This window comes from Vipera berus (assembly GCF_964194415.1).
Source record: "Vipera berus genome assembly, chromosome: 3".
NCBI classification, from domain to species: Eukaryota; Metazoa; Chordata; class Lepidosauria; order Squamata; family Viperidae; genus Vipera; species Vipera berus.
In genome coordinates, this window is record NC_138204.1 from 202309984 (window position 1) to 202328784 (window position 18801).

General features: G+C 40.1%; 1 protein-coding gene across 1 annotated transcript in view; it reads left to right on the forward strand.

Annotated features, from left to right (window-relative positions):
• The window catches only part of COL14A1 (collagen type XIV alpha 1 chain), a 132785-nt gene that overhangs the window by 63733 nt on the left and 50251 nt on the right, over positions 1-18801 (forward strand). Inside the window, exons 24-31 of the mRNA XM_081324276.1 lie at positions 1401-1547; positions 2154-2228; positions 4008-4147; positions 4858-4981; positions 5124-5267; positions 7059-7223; positions 9004-9042; positions 10392-10530. Coding sequence (XP_081180402.1) covers positions 1401-1547; positions 2154-2228; positions 4008-4147; positions 4858-4981; positions 5124-5267; positions 7059-7223; positions 9004-9042; positions 10392-10530 — 973 coding nt within the window. The remainder of the gene's footprint in view (positions 1-1400; positions 1548-2153; positions 2229-4007; positions 4148-4857; positions 4982-5123; positions 5268-7058; positions 7224-9003; positions 9043-10391; positions 10531-18801) is intronic.

Sequence of the window (18801 nt, forward strand, 5' to 3'; positions counted from 1 at the left end):
CTACTTGTCACAAGAAGACATTCAAGTAAGAGTTATGTCTCCCTCTTATCTGAAAGACAAGAGTTACGTGGTCAATAGCTCTGAACTATTGAGGTTGCCCTCTTAAAAGACTAAATAATCTATTCTGGTAGCAATCTGAGGTCTTCATTAGTGCAGAAGTCTGAAATCTATCAGGGTGTTGAGACACAAATGTACCAGAAGACATCTTCTTTGGAGCTTAGCACTCTTGCTAAAAAAGAGCCCTAGTTCTTTTAATTAAAAGTGAATATGTGAGAAATTGACATAAAAATGGTGATGACCAATGCTAGGTGGTTTATAAGGCTATTCAATTTCCATGCCTATCATAGCACCTATTTTGTAAAACGAGCAAGCCACCATGACCACCATTTTACATGCCCACTGATTACTCTCAAAATTCCAAACGTGCTCACCTATCACAACAGTCTGAGGTAACCTACCGGTACTTTAGTTGTAGATCATCAGGGAGATGACCTTGAAGGAAATAGGCAAGAGCCATTGTACAAGCAAAGAGGGCTGAAACATTCCTTAAGTCCTGGAAAAACAAGATAGTGTTTGGAAGAGATTCAGGTTAACTTCTCCCTAATTAACTAGGATTGGAGAAGAAAGAGAGAAAAGCATACTCAGGCTTGCAAGATTTTGTTTCTTGATCTGGTCTACTCAGGGCTTTTTTTGTCATAGAATGCTCAGAATGGAGTTCCGGCACCTTTTTTGGATGGAACCTTATAAGATAGGCAAGGCGGGTTGTATGACATGTGTGAGTTCCGGCACCTTTTTCTTTTACAAAAAAAGCACTTGGTCTACTGAAAGGTTGACATTAGTGTTGTTGTTGTTAGTTGCGAAGTTGTGTCCAACCCATCGCGACCCCATGGACAATGTTCCTCCAGGCCTTCTTGTCCTCTACCATCTTCTGGAGTCCATTTAAGCTCACGTCTACTGCTTCAGTGACTCCATCCAGCCACCTCATCTCTGTCATCCCCTTCTTCTCTTGCCCTCAACCTTTCCCAGCATTAGGCTCTTCTCCAGTGAGTCCTTCCTTCTCATTAGGTGGCCAAAGTATTTGAGTTTTAGCTTCAGGATCTGGCCTTCTCAAGAGCAATCAGGGTTGATCTCCTCTAGGACTGACCGGTTTGATCGCCTTGCAGTCCAAGGGACTCGCAGGAGTCTTCTCCAGCACCATAGTGACATTAGTTGATTAGAGTTATGTTATCATGAAGAAATATCAGAAACAAGAACAATTCATGTTGATATACATAGTCCTCCCTTTAGGAAACCACAGTTCAAAATATACTTGTGTTTAGGGTGTTGTTCTTTATTGTGCTGTGTATTCTAGAAAATAACAATAAAGTCCTGATTATTTAATGTTTTCTCTCTACTTTCAGATGGGGCAATAGAAGAAGAACCGTTAGGTTGGGGGGCGTCTAGGCACTGCTTCTATCAACTCTTTCCTGGCACAAAATATAATATCAGTGTTTATGCACAAGTTCAGGAATTAGAAGGGCCTGCTGTCAGCATAATAGGGATAACACGTAAGTGGATTATTTCTTATATAATGTTGATTCTGAGTATAGTTTATGTGTTAGTTGTCAGAAGTAAACATAGATTCCATTTTCCTGTCTAATTTTCTGATTTTTCCCCCCTGTAGTTTCTTTTGATATAAATAGCACCAGAGACGTTTGGACAAGTCTCGTATTATTAGTAGGAACTTTTTTTCCCCTGCCTCTGATTGGAGTATCTGGGAATCTCCAGATTTTGAAATTGAGGAACTACTTCAGATCTCAGTAGCTATGAGTAGGACAATGTTTTTCATTCTTACTCTCCTGACATCTCAATAAGCAATAGCACTTGCAATAGCACTTAGACTTATATACCACTTCACAGTGCTTTTACAACCCTCTCTAAGCAGTTTACAGAGTCAGCATATTGCCCCCAATAATCTGGGTCCTTATTTTACTGACCTCAGAAGGATAGAAAGCTGAATCAACCTTGAGCCGGTCAGGATCGAACTGCCGAACACCTGGCAGCCGGCAGTCAGCAGAATTAGCCTGTATTTTAACCACTGCGCCACCAAGGCACATATATCGACTGCCATTTCTACATATTTTTTTTCTATCTTTTCTTTTCTCCATTCTCAGTGCCATACCCAACCGAACCACCACCGACTCCTCCAACTACTACTCCGCAGCCTACGATTCCTCCGGCAAAGGAAGGTAGTCTTTCTGCAAAAAGAATCTGCTAAGAGATTTTTTTAAAAAAAGGATTATTTAACAATAGTATGGTAGTCCTTGAATTTTGACCACAATTGGGACCGTAACTTGATTGCTAAGCAATGCGGTTAATGAATCATGCCCAGTTTCGCTGCTAAGCAAATCACCCTGGTCATTTAACAAGTATGGCTTCCCCTAGTGACTTTGTCACAAGCCAGCTGGGAATGTCACAGCTGGTGATCACTGTGGCCCCGGGATGCTGCAAAAGTTGTAAATGGAAGCTGGTTGCCAAACAAGCCTAATGGAGATAATGTGACTGTGGGGATACCTGCAATGATCCTAGGAGAGCATTTTTTTAGCCCTGTCATAACTTCAAATGGTTATGAATGGTTGTAAGCTGAGGACTAGCTGTATGTTAGTGTGCTACATGTAATTCTGGTTATTGGGATGCAGACAACATTATGTTGGCTTGCAAGACAACCTCTTCTTGACATGAATATATGGGTGGGAACAAGGCAAGGAAGTACAGAAAAAGTGGTTATATCATCTGGGGCCCAAGAATGAATTAGAATGGTATCTGTTTGGTATTTGCTTGAATATGGTTTTTGTTTTAAATTTTGTATTTTAAACATAGGAGCATTTAAGAGTAAATGTGAGAAAGAAGTGGATCAAAAAGCACAATTCTTTTGGTTGTTCATGATGAAAGAGTAAGAAAACGAGTGAGGGACACAAGAGTGACAAAAGGCTCTAAATATGGCACACACCATTAATTGGTAGTGCAGGCTAAATTTTTGCTATCTAGCAGGTCATTAAAAACATGAATATGAGAAAGAAGTTGTATTTCGTGTTTGTGGATTTTGAGATAATCTAGGATGAAGTGAATTGGAGTGAATTATGAAAAATTCTTAGCAAGTTTGGAGCTAAAAGCCCGATTGGTTACATAGAGTGCTATCAGGGAACTAAAGCATCTTTGAGAATAGATTAAAAGCTCAATAAATGATTTGGCATTGCTCCCTTGGTTATTCAAAATCGTTATGGACAAATGTAGAATGGATTTATTTATTTAATTTAATTTGTATACCGCCCTTCTCCCGAAGGACTCAGGGTGGTGAACAGGGCAATAAATACCAAAATACAAAAATACAAAAATTAAAAACAGATTAAACCATAGTGCCCAAATACAATAAATAAATTACTTAAAAACAATAATTAAAACCCCAAACCCACCAGATACAAACAATCAGATACCCATGTTTGTATGATATTAGAATATTAGATATTAGTATTTGTTTGAACATGAATATGCATTACTTTCCTTTGGAAACATTGCCATGTTGTTGGCTGAGAAGCTGAATGATTTGTAGTGTTAGACTGTATGATGAAAAGATAACTTTATGAATTTGTGCATTATTTTATTTATTTATTATTTATTTTATTTTGTTTGTTTGTTTGTTTATTGTACATGTTATCTAACTCACCACTGAGTGACTATTAAAGACCAAAGTAGTTGTATTTGATTAGGAAAATTAAATCAAAACTTGCAAATAAGATATGAAATTAAAGCACATAGGTGAATTTCTGTACCTTGATAGAATGCTTACTAAAACTGGAAATTGCCATAGAAATGAACAAAAAGGTAAAGAATAGTTTGTGGTCTATTATGAGAAATAAACATTTGTCAAAATAAGGGAAACTACTTATGTATGTGAATATGCTTCTGTCACTTAATGCCGAATCAGCATTTCTTTTTTTAATCTCAAAGTACTTTGTGTATTTTTGCAGTTTGCAAAGCTGCAAGGGCCGACTTGGTATTTTTGGTGGACGGATCTTGGAGTATTGGAGATGCAAATTTCAACAAAATAATTGGCTTTCTGTATAGCACTGTTGGTGCTCTTGACAAGATTGGTCCTGATGGAACTCAGGTGAGCAAGAGAGAAAATTTATTGAGGATATGAACATTTTAAAGTTGAGTATGAAAGTCTTTAGTTGTATCAAAATATAGTCACACCAAATGAACTGTGGTTCTGGTACTAAAATAATTAATCTGAATAAAAATGTTTCTTTATATTTCACATTTCTACTGCAACACAATCCAAAGACTCTTTCTCCATAGTTTTAAGTTGTATTTTTTCATCAGAGTTAATTATGATCTAGATCAGGGGTCTTCAAACTTGGCCCTTTAATGACTTGTAGACTTCAACTCCCAAAATTCCTCAGCCAGCATGCCTGTGTCCACAAGTGATAAAAGGGCCAAGTTTGAAGACCCCTTAACTAGATCAACTTTTATACTTGTGAACTTCAACTCCCAGAATTCCTCAGATAGCCATGATAATTCTGGGAGTTGAAGTCCACAAATGTTAAAGTTGCCAAGTTTTTCTAGTTGAAACAGTACCCTTTTGTCTGTTCTAAATTTCCACCGAATTAGCTTCTTTGCATGACTCTAATATTTTGAGAGAGGGAGAAATATTCCCCACTTTCTTTAGTTTGATGACCAGCCATCTTTTTCTGAAATGACCTTCTTGCTTCACACTCCTTCCCATATCTGACTCATAGGGTGGGATTACAAAAAAGTAAAAAAAAACCTTGCTAAATTGTGTACATTAATCATTATTAAGGTATCTTTGATATTCAGGTGGCAATTGCCCAGTTCAGTGATGATCCAAGGACAGAATTTAAATTGAATGCCTACAGAAGCAAAGAAACTCTACTGGATGCCATTCAGCACATAGCCTACAAAGGGGGAAACACCAAAACAGGTGGGTTGAATTGCTGGAAGAGCTGTAGGAAAAGGGTTCATTGAAACTTTCCTTAGACAACCAATAATAGTTTAACACTACATGATAATTTTTCCTTCCTTCCTTCCTTCCTTCCTTCCTTCCTTCCTTCCTTCCTTCCCAGGCAGAGCAATTAAACATGCACAACAGATTTTATTTACTTTGGAGTCTGGGACCAGGAAGGGAATCCCAAAAGTTTTAGTAGTAATCACAGATGGGCGATCTCAAGATGATGTGAACCAAGTTTCCAGAGAGATGCAACTAGATGGTAAGGAAACAAGTACCATGTCATCAGTTTGATACAAATGTGCCTGGCCTTCCATGGTAAATAAATAGATGACTCTGTTAATATATTGTATGTCACACATATCTGTCGGGGTAGATTAAATCCTGGAGGTATACTATTAGGATTAATATGCTCAGAAATATCTTGGGAGGTATAGCTACTCCATGCTTCCATCCACTTTTGTATAGTGCTCTGATGTTCGGCCAGCAGCTTAAGCGCTGTGAGGAGTGGTGGATTTCTTGACTTTAATCGACATCTTAAGAGATCAGAAGTATAGGCATGAATGGGTAGAGAGGAGTTTAGCAGGATCTTACTATACTCCCGAATGAGAGCTTCTTAACACCTTCAGCACAATGTGATTGTGGGGCTCCCCGACAGACTATCCAACATATAGTGAGGGAATGCACTAATGGAAGATACCCAGGAGATTTTAAGGACTTCCTCTGCATAACAACGGCAGCTACTGACTGGATCTCCAAACTCGACATTAAACTCTGAAATGTTATTTCTGTTTTCCTCTTAGGTTTTATAATTGCTTCTTTTTTTAAAAAAAAATTGTTTTAACTGTTCTAACTTGTAAATATGAAGTGCTTTTAATTCTGTGTGTGACCAGCCATACGCTAAATAAATGTTAATATATTTTGTGAACTTAGCCAATTATAGTTTATTCAATAAACCATGATTGAGCAAATAATGGTGTAGTACAGACATGTCAAACTTGTGACGTCATATGACATCGCACAACGTATCAGAGTTTTTTCTCCATTCCCGGTAATGGGGTGGGCGCAGTTTCCTGGTGATACAGTCGATATATGTGCCTTGGTGGCGCAGTTTGACACCCCTGGTGTAGTATATGTGATCCCAAATTCTTTGCATAGCTGTTAGCTAATTGGACACTTAAATGCCACAAACACATATATGGCACTCTATAACAGTTTACTCAGAAGCAAGCCTTCCACAGAATTAGCTTCCAAATTAGTGTTTACAATTGCCTTTTTCGACCTGGTGTTCTCAAGTTTAGCTGGGGCTGTAACTTCTGTAATTTCACTCCTAAAATACTCCAGCTTGCAATAGTGGTATGCTGGCAGAGCAAATGTTAGTGTTAGATCGTGAGTTATTGAGAGAAATAAGGGAAATATGTTTCTTTATCCATTTGATTCAGACATAGGTCATTTCTGTTCCTAAAATAAACTTGGCCGCCCAAAGGAAATGGGATGCCAAAACCAATCCTTTTCTGAATATGCAGAAAGAATAAACAGATGGCGTTGATAAGAGCAAGGAGGTGATTTATGACCTGTTCTGACCCATGGAGAAAAATAGGTTTGGCCCCAGAAGTAGCTAGAACAATCTTCTCCGATCTGCCCTCTGTATGTATTGAACTATAAATACCCACCATTGTCTTACTTAGACCAAGAGTGTCCAAACTTGGCAACTTTAAGACTTGTGGACTTCAATTCCCAGAATTCCCAGCCTGGCTGGAGTATTCTGAGAGTTGAAATCCACACGTCTTAAAGTTGCCAAGGTTGGACACCCCTGTCTTAGACAGGGGAATTGTTGTTGTTAGTTGCAAAGTCGTGTCTGACCCATCGCGACCCCATGGACAACGTTCCTCCAGGCCTTAGACAGGGGAGTTATCTAGTCTTTACACATTTGGAAGATGTGGGTTGGGAAAGCCTGGACTAGATTAATAAAAGTATCCTCGGCTTTTGTTTACATGTTTAGCAATTTACTCATCCCAGAAATGTTTCCTTCCTTCCTTTCTTCCTTCCTCAGGATTCAGTATATTTGCCATTGGAGTAGCAGATGCTGATTACGCAGAACTGGTCAACATTGGCAGCAAGCCAAGCGAGAGACATGTGTTCTTTGTGGATGACTTTGATGCCTTCAAGAAGATTGAAGACGAACTGATCACTTTTGTCTGTGAAACAGCCTCTGCAAGTTAGCAGTTGTTTCTTTACTTCTTCCTGCCCGCTGCCCAAATTACAAAAAAAAGCGCATTTTACTAACTTGGTCTGCAGAGTGATGGTGCACAACAGGGCTTTTCAACCAGTGGTACGGGTACCACCTGTGGTACATTGGCACCTGGCAGGTGGTACGCGACCATCCTAGAAAAGTGGTAGCAGGGGAGGGGAATGAGCTGAACCTGTGGCAGCACCGCACAAGCCTGAGCAAGAGATGGCTGGAGCTGCAGGGCTGTCAGGGCTCAGCAGAAGCCCCAGGATCAGCACCAGGCTCCAGCTGGAGCTCGGTTCTGATCCTGGCGCTTCTGAGCCCAGAAGAAGCACCGATCAGCTGGAATGTTGCAGCATCTCCAGGGTCTTGTGATTTACATTCAGATGCTTGGCAACTGATTCATATTTATGACGGTCACAGTGTCCCAGGGTCATGTGAAGTGACCAAAACCTGCTGCAACCATCCAGCATACAGGGGGAATAAAAACCAAACACTGCCCCCAGCCCCATTGCCAATCCTCAACAGAAATGCTCACAAAAATAAAAACCTTGAACAGGAGGAAGAGCACAGCTGGGCGGGCAGGCAGGTGTCTTGCTCGGCTGTGTCTTGGGGGGCACTTTTTTCAGTGCCATTGTAACTTTGAACAGTCACTAAGAGAACTGTTGTAAGTCGAGGACTACCTGTGCTTCATCACTTTTTTCTTTTTTTCTTTTTTTTCGTCATCAGGTTTTTGACACCTTGCTAGGCGACTGGTGGTACTCAGATGTTGCCATATCCTAAAAGTGGTACAATGGGTGAAAAGGTTGAAAATCCCTGGTGTACAACATCCCATTTCTCTTTGTGTTTACTTAGAAGTCAGTTCCATTAAGCTTAAGGTTTTTTCTCCAGATAAGTGCACACTTGATGGGGACATTGTAGAAGTGTGTGTTGCATTTATAGACAATTGGGAGGATGCTTCAAGATGGCTAATAACAATTTTGAATGTACTTCTATAATTAACTCAATTAAGAACATATAATGCGTAGAAAGAAAGAAATTGGTCCCATCATTTAAAAACTACTTTGCCAAGGTAGTAGATAGGATGTTTCTACAATAAGAAGAAACCCAAAGGGAACGTCTTCAAAAAAAATTTAGGAGGTCAGAACTGGCTAGAATATGTCTGTTTGACAGTGATCACAGTGAATTTGCCAATAACAAAGAGAATAATTTTTAAAAAAACAGAGTAATTGTTAGAAAAAAATGTAAAAAGGCATCCTACTTCATTTTAGTGTAGTGTACAGCATGTGTATATATAATATTAGCTATATTATTTTGAATAACAGTGCAGTCCCAACGTTATTGCTTGTATGTCTCAGCTGTATAAAATAAAGACATGTTTGCTAGTTTTCAAACATCTGCTTTGTCTCAAATTGTAGCCACAGAGCAGTTTTGGAACTTTTAAAACATGGACTGAATTTTTAAAATAGATGGAGAAATCCCATTGATCACAACTAAGACAACATTGCTGTGTTTATTCAACAACATGTAGAATCAATGGCCTCAAGATTTATCTAAAGTACACTTCTTGATAGGAAATATTGCAGTGGAAAAGGAATGCTTGATAAATTTTTGACACTTAAAAAAATGCTGTTTACAGGCCACATTCTAAAGCATTGGCATGTTTTGATTTCTTCCTGTTGATGTATTTTTCATAAAAATACAATATACTTGGCATTGTGACTATTTCTTCTCAGCCAGAGATAATTTCTTTTCTTCCTTTTTACAGCTTGTCCATTGGTGAATAAAGATGGCAATAGTTTAGCAGGTATGTTCTTATTAAGCAAGTACATTTTTTATGTAATAAGCAATGAGTGCATAATTTATTTTATTTATTTATTTTAATTCCATTTATATCCCGCCTTTCTCCGAAGACTCAGGGCGGCTTACAAGCTTAGCAGTAGCCTTCATTCTATGTATATGCCTGCTTATTAGGGCTTTCGCCCCCCCCCCCCAAGCGGCATTATTACAAAGTCAGCTTAATTGCCCAAAACAATCTGGGTCCTCATTTTACCTACCTCGGAAGGATGGAAGGCTGAATCAACCTTGTAAATATGTAAATAGTGTATCTCCTAGTAATAGCTACAACTTAAAGATGGAGAGGGATTCATCTAATATTCATCTCTAATATTATAATAACAATAATAATAATAATGTTGGAAGGGACCTTGGAGGTCATCTAGTCCAACCCCCAGCTCAGGCAGGAAATCCTATACCATTTCAGGCAAATGGCTGTCCAGTCTCTTCTTAAAAACCTCCAGTGTTGGAGCATTCACCACCTCTGGAGGCAGGTTGTTCCACTGGTTAATTGTTCTAACTGTCAGGAAGTTTCTCCTTAGTTCTAGGTTGCTTCTCTCCTTGATTAGTTTCCATCCATTGCTTCTTGTCCTGCAATAGCTTGACTCCCTCTTCTTTGTGGCAGCCCCTGAGATATTGGAACACTGCAATCATGTCACATATTATGAGATCTTGGTGTGTTTTTTGTTATTGTGTTAGTTGTTTTGCCCCGCAATGTGTCGTATGTTTTTAACTGTTTTACTGCCTTTAGATTTTGTAAGCCACCCATTGGAGTGGCTATACCAAATGTAAATAATTAATAATAACTTACTAATTGTTAAGTGAGTTGCGTCCCATTTTCCGATCTTTCTTGCCACAGTTGTTAAAGTGAATCACAGCAGTTAAGTTAGTAACACTGTTGTTAAGTGAAACTGGTTTCGCTGTTGACTTTGCTTGTCAGAAGGTTGCAAAAGGGGATCACATGACTCCAGGACCCTGCAACCATCATAAATACATGCCAGTTGCCAAATGTTTGAATTTTGATCATGTAACCACGGGGGTGCTACAATGTTTGAATAGTCACTAAACAAATGGTTCTAAGTCTAGGAATACCTACACTGTACTGTGTTTCCTTAATTAGCTTCTTCTACTTCCTGTACAATGGAAATTGAAAGCATAAGGTTATGTCTTGTTAGTTGTGCAATCATCAAGTAATTGCCAGATGGTAAAAATCTGCAGTGCCTGAGTTGCTAAACTCTTCATTACATAACTCACATTTAACTTCCCATTCAGATTAAGAAGTAGAAATTACCCCACACATTTCTCTGTTTTGGTTTCCAGGATTTAAAATGATGGAGATGTTTGGCCTGGTTGAGAAAGAGTTTGCAGCTGTGGAAGGAGTATCTATGGAACCCGGAACGTTTAACGCCTATCACTGTTACGGACTGCATAAGGATGCTTTGGTCTCTCAGCCAACCAAGTATGTACTGAAGATAATGCGCAAAGAATCAGGATCATTCATTAAGTTCAGACATAGAAGGTCTATTATTACAGCCTATATACCAGAACAGGGATCTCCAAATGTGGCAACTTTAAGATTTGTGGACTTCAGCTCCCAGAATTCCTTCAGCATGGCTGGCTGAGAAATTCTGGGAGTTGAAGTACACAAGTCTTAAAGCGGTGCCAAGTTTGGAGACCCTTGCACAAGAATTTAGTCAATTAATGGTCAGCACTAAATTGGTGCTAGATAAGGGTCAACAGAATTTAAAAGGGGCTGGATTTGGCTCTCTTGTGGCAATGCAAGGACTCTAAACCGATGATGCATTAAGTCTGCGCCCCAGCTCTGCCTGCTCTTCTCCTACAGCTATACAAGTTGCCCTAAATCTACAACTGGTCATTTAGCAACATTCAAAGTTACAACAGACCTCCCCAGATCTAGTCATGTGATTGCATTTTGGATGCTTAGCAAACAACCTATATTAACGGGTATTTTCAGCGTCCTGTGGTCACATCATCACTGCAATTTACGGTGTTTATTTCCAGTTTCTGGCAACAAAACAAAACAAAACCCCAATGCAAACAATGGATTTGCTTAACGATTGCCACGTTCACTTAACAACCGTCACCAAGAAGGTTGTTAAATCAGGTGTAGTCACATGATGACCTACTTACCTTGATATAGTCAGAAGTTAGGGACAATCTATAATATTATAGTTGTAGACAACTATTAAAAAAGAACTTATGTAACCTAACAATGTAAGATCAATGTAATTTTTTGCACCTGAGAATGGGAGCTCAATTATTTGGAATTACTGTGCCTTATGTATTTATTTATTTACAGTATGTATGTATGTATGTATGTATGTATGTATGTATGTATGTATTTATTTATTTAAGAAACCATTCATCTTGCTCAGAGGGACTCTGTGCAAATACATATGTGCAAATACAGAATATTGGTATATGGATATATGCATGTGTGTTTGCACACACCCTTGCACAGACATATACATTGCATGTGCATGCACATATCACTAAAACTGTATAAAGTAACAAAAATATCCTGCAATTTTTGTACATGATGACAATTGTTTTGCATTAAAAAACGAAAACAAACAAGCAAAAAAAAGCCTTTTGGCTTACAAGTTTCCCTGATAAAGGGGATACTGCCTAGGGAAAGAGATTGTGGGAAAAAGAAACAGCATCTGGAAATTCTCCCTCAGACATTTCCTCCTTTCTGGAAAGATTTCTTACTAATTTGTAAACGTCTTGAAAGAATTCCAAGCAGAAATCTGATGGATGCCTCTGAGCTTAATTTGCAAGGCTGGGTCAATGGTTGCATTGAGATGCAGGACTAAGTCAAAGTTTAGTGTTACATGGATTGAATATATCCAGAAGAAATACGGGACTAAAAAGTTTCATTTAGCATTTGAATAAGTCTTCCTTTCTATTTTCTTTTTTTTTCTCTCTATATGAAATATTAGTATTGTTTGTAGTTATCTTATATGAGCTAGAGAGTGATAGATTTAAGAATTTATTGTTGGTAGCATATGGATGTTTATGATTGTTCTTTGTTTTTATACCCTGTACTTAGCTCTGGGAAGTTGGGGGGGGAGGGGGGAAAGGGGGGGAGGGGTAGGGAGGGATAGGTAGGGGAGGGGGAGGGGGGGATTGTTAAAGATAAAATGTATTTTAAAACTTTTCAATAAAAAAAAGTTTAGTGTTACATCTGCAGCCCAGATTTCTCTTCCTTCTCCTCCACTGTTGACTTCTAGAAGACAATCAAAAACATTTGCTTCAGCCTTCAATATAACCCCAGTACAGTCATACCTCGGCACTTGACTGCTTCAAAACTTGTTGAATTCGGTATTCAACGTGTTTTGAAGCAGGAATCTTGCTCCAGCGCTCATCTTTCTCCTGGTAGTTGATGTGCAAGGAAGAACTTGTTGATGTCGGTGGCCTCATGACTTGCTATTTCTTCAGGCCAAAATAACAGGTCATGTGGTAAGTTATGTGGTTTTCTCGGTACCCATCGGTCATGTGGTAAGTCATGTGGTTTTCTCAGTACCCATAGGTTTTAGCATTCAGCGCATCTTCCAGAACCAATTACTGACAAGCACCGAGGTACCACTGTATGTCATTTCATCTGAATGAGCACAAATTAGCCTGGACAAAAAAACAACAAAAAACCCAACCCATAGTTGGAAGTTGGCATGTTCAGGACATAACCCACTTTAAACTCTCCAGAGTTTTTCCTGTTCAGATTAAACCAGAAAAAAACAGTTAGCTAATAACATCAATCAATGGTTTGATTTCATTATATATGGATGCAATACTCTACACATGACCGAGTGAAGAAGGAGAGTGCAAAAGTTGGGTTGAAACTAAACATTAAGAAAACCAAGATCATGGCATCCGGCCCTCTCAATTGCTGGCAAATAGATGGGGAAGAAATGGAGGTAGTGACAGATTTTATTTTCCTGGGCTCCAAGATCACTGCAGATGGGGACTGTAGTCAAGAAATTAAAAGACGCTTGCTCCTCGGGAGGAAAGCCATGGCAAATCTAGACAGCACAGTAAAAAGCAGAGACATCACCCTGTCAACAAAAGTGCGTATAGTCAAGGCTATGGTCTTCCCAGTTGCAATGTATGGCAGTGAAAGTTGGACCATAAGAAAGGCTGAGCGCAAAAGAATTGAGGCCTTTGAACTCTGGTGCTGGAGAAGACTCCTGCGAGTCCCTTGGACTGCAAGGCGATCAAACCAGTCAGTCCTAGAGGAGATCAACCCTGACTGCTCTTTAGAAGGCCAGATCCTGAAGCTAAAACTCAAATACTTTGGCCTCCTAATGAGGAGGAAGGACTCACTGGAGAAGAGCCTAATGCTGGGAAAGATTGAGGGCAATAGAAGAAGGGGACGACAGAGAATGAGGTGGCTGGATGGAGTCACTGAAGCAGTAGGCGTGAGCTTAAATGGACTCCAGAAGATGGTAGAGGACAGGAAAGCCTGGAGGAACATTGTCCATAGGGTCGCGATGGGTCGGACACGACTTCGCAACTAACAACAACAACAACAACACACATGACCATAATGGGGCTTGCCTATTAGAATTTTAAATTGTGACAGTCGTGTGTCTGACAACTAATTTTATGACCTTTTCTTGTGTGCCAGGTTGTGAAATGAACACCATAGTTGTGTGTTATGGGGTGTTTTTTTGCTGAAATCCAGAAGTAAATGCTGGTTTACAGGCAAAAAAATGTAAATTGCGGTCACATGTCCCTGGGATGCTATACACAGCTATAAATGCAGGCTGGTTGTCAAGCATCGAAAATAAGTTACATGACCGTGGGAGAGGGGCAGCCATCAGAACTGGGTCATAAGCACCTTTTGGGAGGCACCTGTCATATTTTCAAATGGTTGCTAAGCAACAAATGATAGGTTGAGGACTACCTGTTTAGTTCTGTAGCTGTGGGGTAATTTAAAGGGAAAATGATATACAGGTAGACCTCAGCTTATGACCACAACTGAGCCTAACATTTATGTTGCTAAGTGAGAAATTTGTTTTTGCCCCATTTTACGACTTTTCTTGCCATATTTGTTAAGTGAATCATTGCAGTTGTTAAATTAGCAACCCAGTTGTTAAGTGAACCTGGTTTCCCCATTGACTTCAGAAGGTCAGAAGGTTGCAAAAGGGAATCACGTGACCCCGGGACACTGCAACCGTCATAAATGTGAGTCAGTTGTCAAGCATCTGAATGTAAATCACACGACCATGGGAATGCTGGAATGGTCATAAAGTGGGAAAAATGGTCATAAGTCACTTTTTTCAGTGCTGTTGGAACTTTGAATGGTCACTAAGTAAACTGTTGTAAGTTGAGGACTGCCTGTATATTTTTTCAGCAAAGGAATCAGAAATGATCAAATGTAAATACCACCATGCAAAATCTTAAGCTCGTAAGCTGTTGATTATGATGATGTTGTTCAGTCGAGTCCAACTCTTGGCGATTCTACGGGCCAGGTCTCTCTCCACATCTCCTGATCTTGCACTACTTCTTTGAGTTTTTCTATGCTCTGGCTGGTGTCAGCTTTGATGGTGTCCAGCCACCATGTTCTTTGGCAGCCTAAAGGTAAAGGTAAAGGTTCCCCCGCACATGCGTGCTAGTCATTTCCAACTCTAGGGGCCGATGCTCATCTCCGTTTCAAAGCCGAAGAGCCAGCGTTTGTCCAAGGATGTCTCCATGGTCATGGTCATGACTAGACGCCAAAGGCACACGGAATGCTGTTACCTTCCCACCATAGTGGTCCCTGTTTTTCTACTTGCATTTTTACGTGCTTTCAAACTGCTAGGTTGGCAGAAGCTGGGATGAGTAACAGGTGCTCACTTTGTTACGCGGCACTCAGGATTCGACCCGCCAAACTGCCAACCTTCAGATCAACAAGCTCAGCGTCCTAACCCACTGAGCCACCGTGTCCCATTCTTTGGCAGCCTGGTTCCCTTTTATTGCTAACTCGTCCCAACATAATTGTTTTCTCCAGTGAATTCCCCTGCATGACATGGCTAATGTAAGTGAGATGCGGTTTCTTGTTTTTGCCTTCTAGTGACATATCTGGTGTCCAATACTTGTTGTTAGCTATCTTTGCTGTGTTCATGCCATGTAAGGCAATGAATTGACATTTCTGCATCCAGAACTGTGGTGTGTAGTTCCAACATAAATGGACTAGATTGTCTGCTGTTGCTGGAGGCTGAAACTGGAACAATCACTAAGCCGCAGGCAGCCTAAAATTTCAGGGAAGGGCAATATTTAATATGGCTACTTAAGACATTGGAAACCTAAAGGGATAGCCCCTATCTCATCTCTAGAGAGGCTCCAGAGAGAACTAAGGCTAAAGTTTCAGTTGTAGTAGTAGATAGAACACTGGCAAAGACCCAGACTGAAATTGGAACTTGATACGCTTGTCTTCGCCAGGAAATCTCTCATTTAAACCTCGAAGCCATGTCATAAATGATTGACTGCAGTTGAGTAACTACCTAGATCAGCTGAATGTCAGTCCGGTACAGGTTAAACTACATGGGTTATTTCAAAAGCACTGACGATTGGTGTGGCTAACACATATCTGACAGTGGCACAAAAGCCTTCCCTGTGTAAAGATCAGAAACTATACCTCATTATTCGATTTTGTTACTTTCCAATAAAGCCATGTTATATGGAAAGGAGGGTGGGTGTTGAGATCTTTCACCATTGCAAATCACTACTCTTGGCATATGCAGCGGGACACAGAAGAACTTCTGCTATTATTCATATTTTGAACCTTTAGTTTGTATGGGAATAGGAGAGATTTGCACTTCATTTATGGATAATGCTGTAGCCTTGTTCTTTCCTGGTAATTGCAGAGGGGTTTTTTTGTTGGTGATGATGATGATAATGATGATGTGATCCAGTTAGCTGAGTCTGAGATTTGGCAATTCTGTGGGCCAGATCTCTCCACATCTTCCGATCTTGCGTTATTTCTTTGAGTTTTTCAGTGCTCTGGCTGGTATAAGCTTTGATGGTGTCAAGCCTGTTGTGTACTGGGTTCTTTGTTGCAAGCAGGAGACGAGGCGAGAGAGTTCAGGCAGGAACATGCTTTACTGAATGCAGGAACTGAACTATTAACCAAGGCTTCTATGCAGCTATTTACACTGCTGGCCACTAGGCGGCGGCCAATAGGGTTGAATGAGCCTGTTGCTGCCCTAGAGCCAACCAATGGTGGTCCTGGAGACTGCTTGTCTGAGGAGCCAGCGACCGTTACTCAACTCCCTGATTAAGCAATCTCAAGCAGCAGTCAAGACACATGGTACAGTACAAGTAAAACAGGCCCAATACATTACAAAGCCATTGTGTTCTTTGGCAGCCTGTTTTCCTTTTACTGCTGACTTTTCCCAACACAATTGCTTTCTCCAGTGAAATTGCCGAGTACCGTGGGCAAAGGATAAAACCACTGCAGGCAGTCAAGGGACATGTGGGCGAATCACCAAAGCATATATATTACTTTCAGTGGCCCAGGTAATCCTTGGCTTATATTCATAATTGAGGCCACAATTTTGGTTGTAACTTGTGACTCGTTGTAAAGGTGGTAAACTTAACAACCACGACGTTTGCTTAACAACCGTGAACAAATGTGAGCAGATCGTTTTACTTCCTTTTTCTGTGGCAGTTGCTAAGTGAACATCACAGTCGTTAAGTGAATGCTGCAGCCATTAAGTGAACCCATTGTTTGCTACAGGGTGGTTTTTGCTGGAAACCAGAAGTAAATGCCTTCTTTCTGTGGAACACATCATAAATCACAATGAGGCAACCATCGGGAGCCACAAACAGCCATAAATGCAGGCTGGTTGTTGAGTGTCCAAAATGTTGTTACAGGAGGGCAGCCATCAGAACCTCAAATCCAGGTCTTAAGTGGCTTTTTTGGGGGGTGGAGCGTTCATTGTAACTTTGATGGGTCACTTAGTGACCAGCCATAAGTCAGAGACTAACTGCACCTAGTTCTGCAGCTCTGAATTAAATCCACTTTGGGTTATGGCTATACGTTTCTCCAGGCATTAAATTCATTCTGCACGTGCAAAAGGTTTTGTAGGGATGGAAAACACCGCAACACCAGCATCCTGAGTTGCTCACAGTAGGACATCCTTCCATATTGGGACTTGTTTAATCTTTGACGATCCATCATTCTGCCTTCAATCAACTATTCATTGGCTAAGAAGACGAAAAAAGGTCTACAAGTTGTGCTGGTTTTGGAGAGATGCCTGGGTAGACATCTCACTGTCGTATTATTTTTGGATTGAAATTTTAATTTGCTTTCCAAGAAAAAATAGGAACAGATCCTTTTTCTCCCAAACATTTACAGTAACCATCTCTGCTCTTAATGAGAAGCTGCCTACACATTCACTGGTGTGTTCCCAGAATTAATCTTTCCCCGAGGCCAGACTTATGCTCAAAAATCCCTCCTTATTTGTTAAAATGCTTGATCGTCTGGCGTGAGGTCTGAATGTTGAAAACAGAGGGAGAAACGTATTGACTGGAGAAAAAAAAGAGCATTTTGTTAAGAGGAGAGATAAAGCTAATTCAGCTCATATGTGGATTCTTGCAGATTTTAAGGATTAGAAAAGCAAAGCCAGTGGGGAAAGGAAGCCAAATTTGTAACGTGGCAACTAGAGGAACATGGGTGGAGGAGGGAAGAGTAAACCATAAGAATACTGCATGTTATTTTCCAAACCAAACCCTTATGTACAACTGGATCAAATCAAGTCAATAATGCATAAGTAATAAGCGCTTGGTTATGTTTCCCAGTTAAATAAAGTTGTCTCTGGAGGTACACAGGCTGTCTCCTGGAAACCAGAGATGTGAAAATGGGAGTGATTAACACTTAGGAGCAAGCATTTGATTTGCTCATTAGCTGGATGTCTTACAGCAAGTTCCTATAGTTAAGAGCTATTATAATCCTTCTATCCCTTCAGATTTAGGGATATCTGAATTTTTCCTAAGCTTATGGACATTCCTTTGATTTCTTTCAAAATTGTAAGCTTGCAAGTGAGGACATACCCCCTTCAGTAAAAGTCCACCAAATTTAAATTGTACATGATCACTTGACACAATCCATTGGAATTTCTCTTTCATTTGTTTGCCTGAAGATGTTTCCTCATTATTCACCCCCCACCCATCCCAATATCCCTTTATTTCGGGAATATTGATGATATGTTGATGTCAAGTCAACATGTGTTTCAAATGGGTGTTCAGATTTGCAACTCCTACTCTACTAGATATAGTATTAGCTGTTATGATGGTTCTTCTGTAATGATTACAGCTAGTCCTCGGCTTACAACATTTGTTTAGTGACCATTCAAAGTTACAACAGCACTGAAAAATTTACTGGATGACATTTTTCACACTTGCAACCACTACAGCATCCCCATGGCCAGGTGATCAAAATTTGCACATTTGGCAACTAGCTTGTATTTATGATGGTTGCAGTGTCCCAGGGTCATGTGATAGCACTTGCCATAGCACTTAGACTTATATACCACTTCATAATACTTTTACGGTCCTCTCTAAGAGGTTTACAGAGTCAACATATTGCTCCCAACAATCTGGGTCCCCATTTTTACCGACCTTGGAAGGATGGAAGGCTGAGTTGACCTTGAGTCGATCAGGATTGAACTCTTGGCAGTGAGCAGAGTTAGCCTGCAATGCTGCATTCTAAATATTGCACCACCAC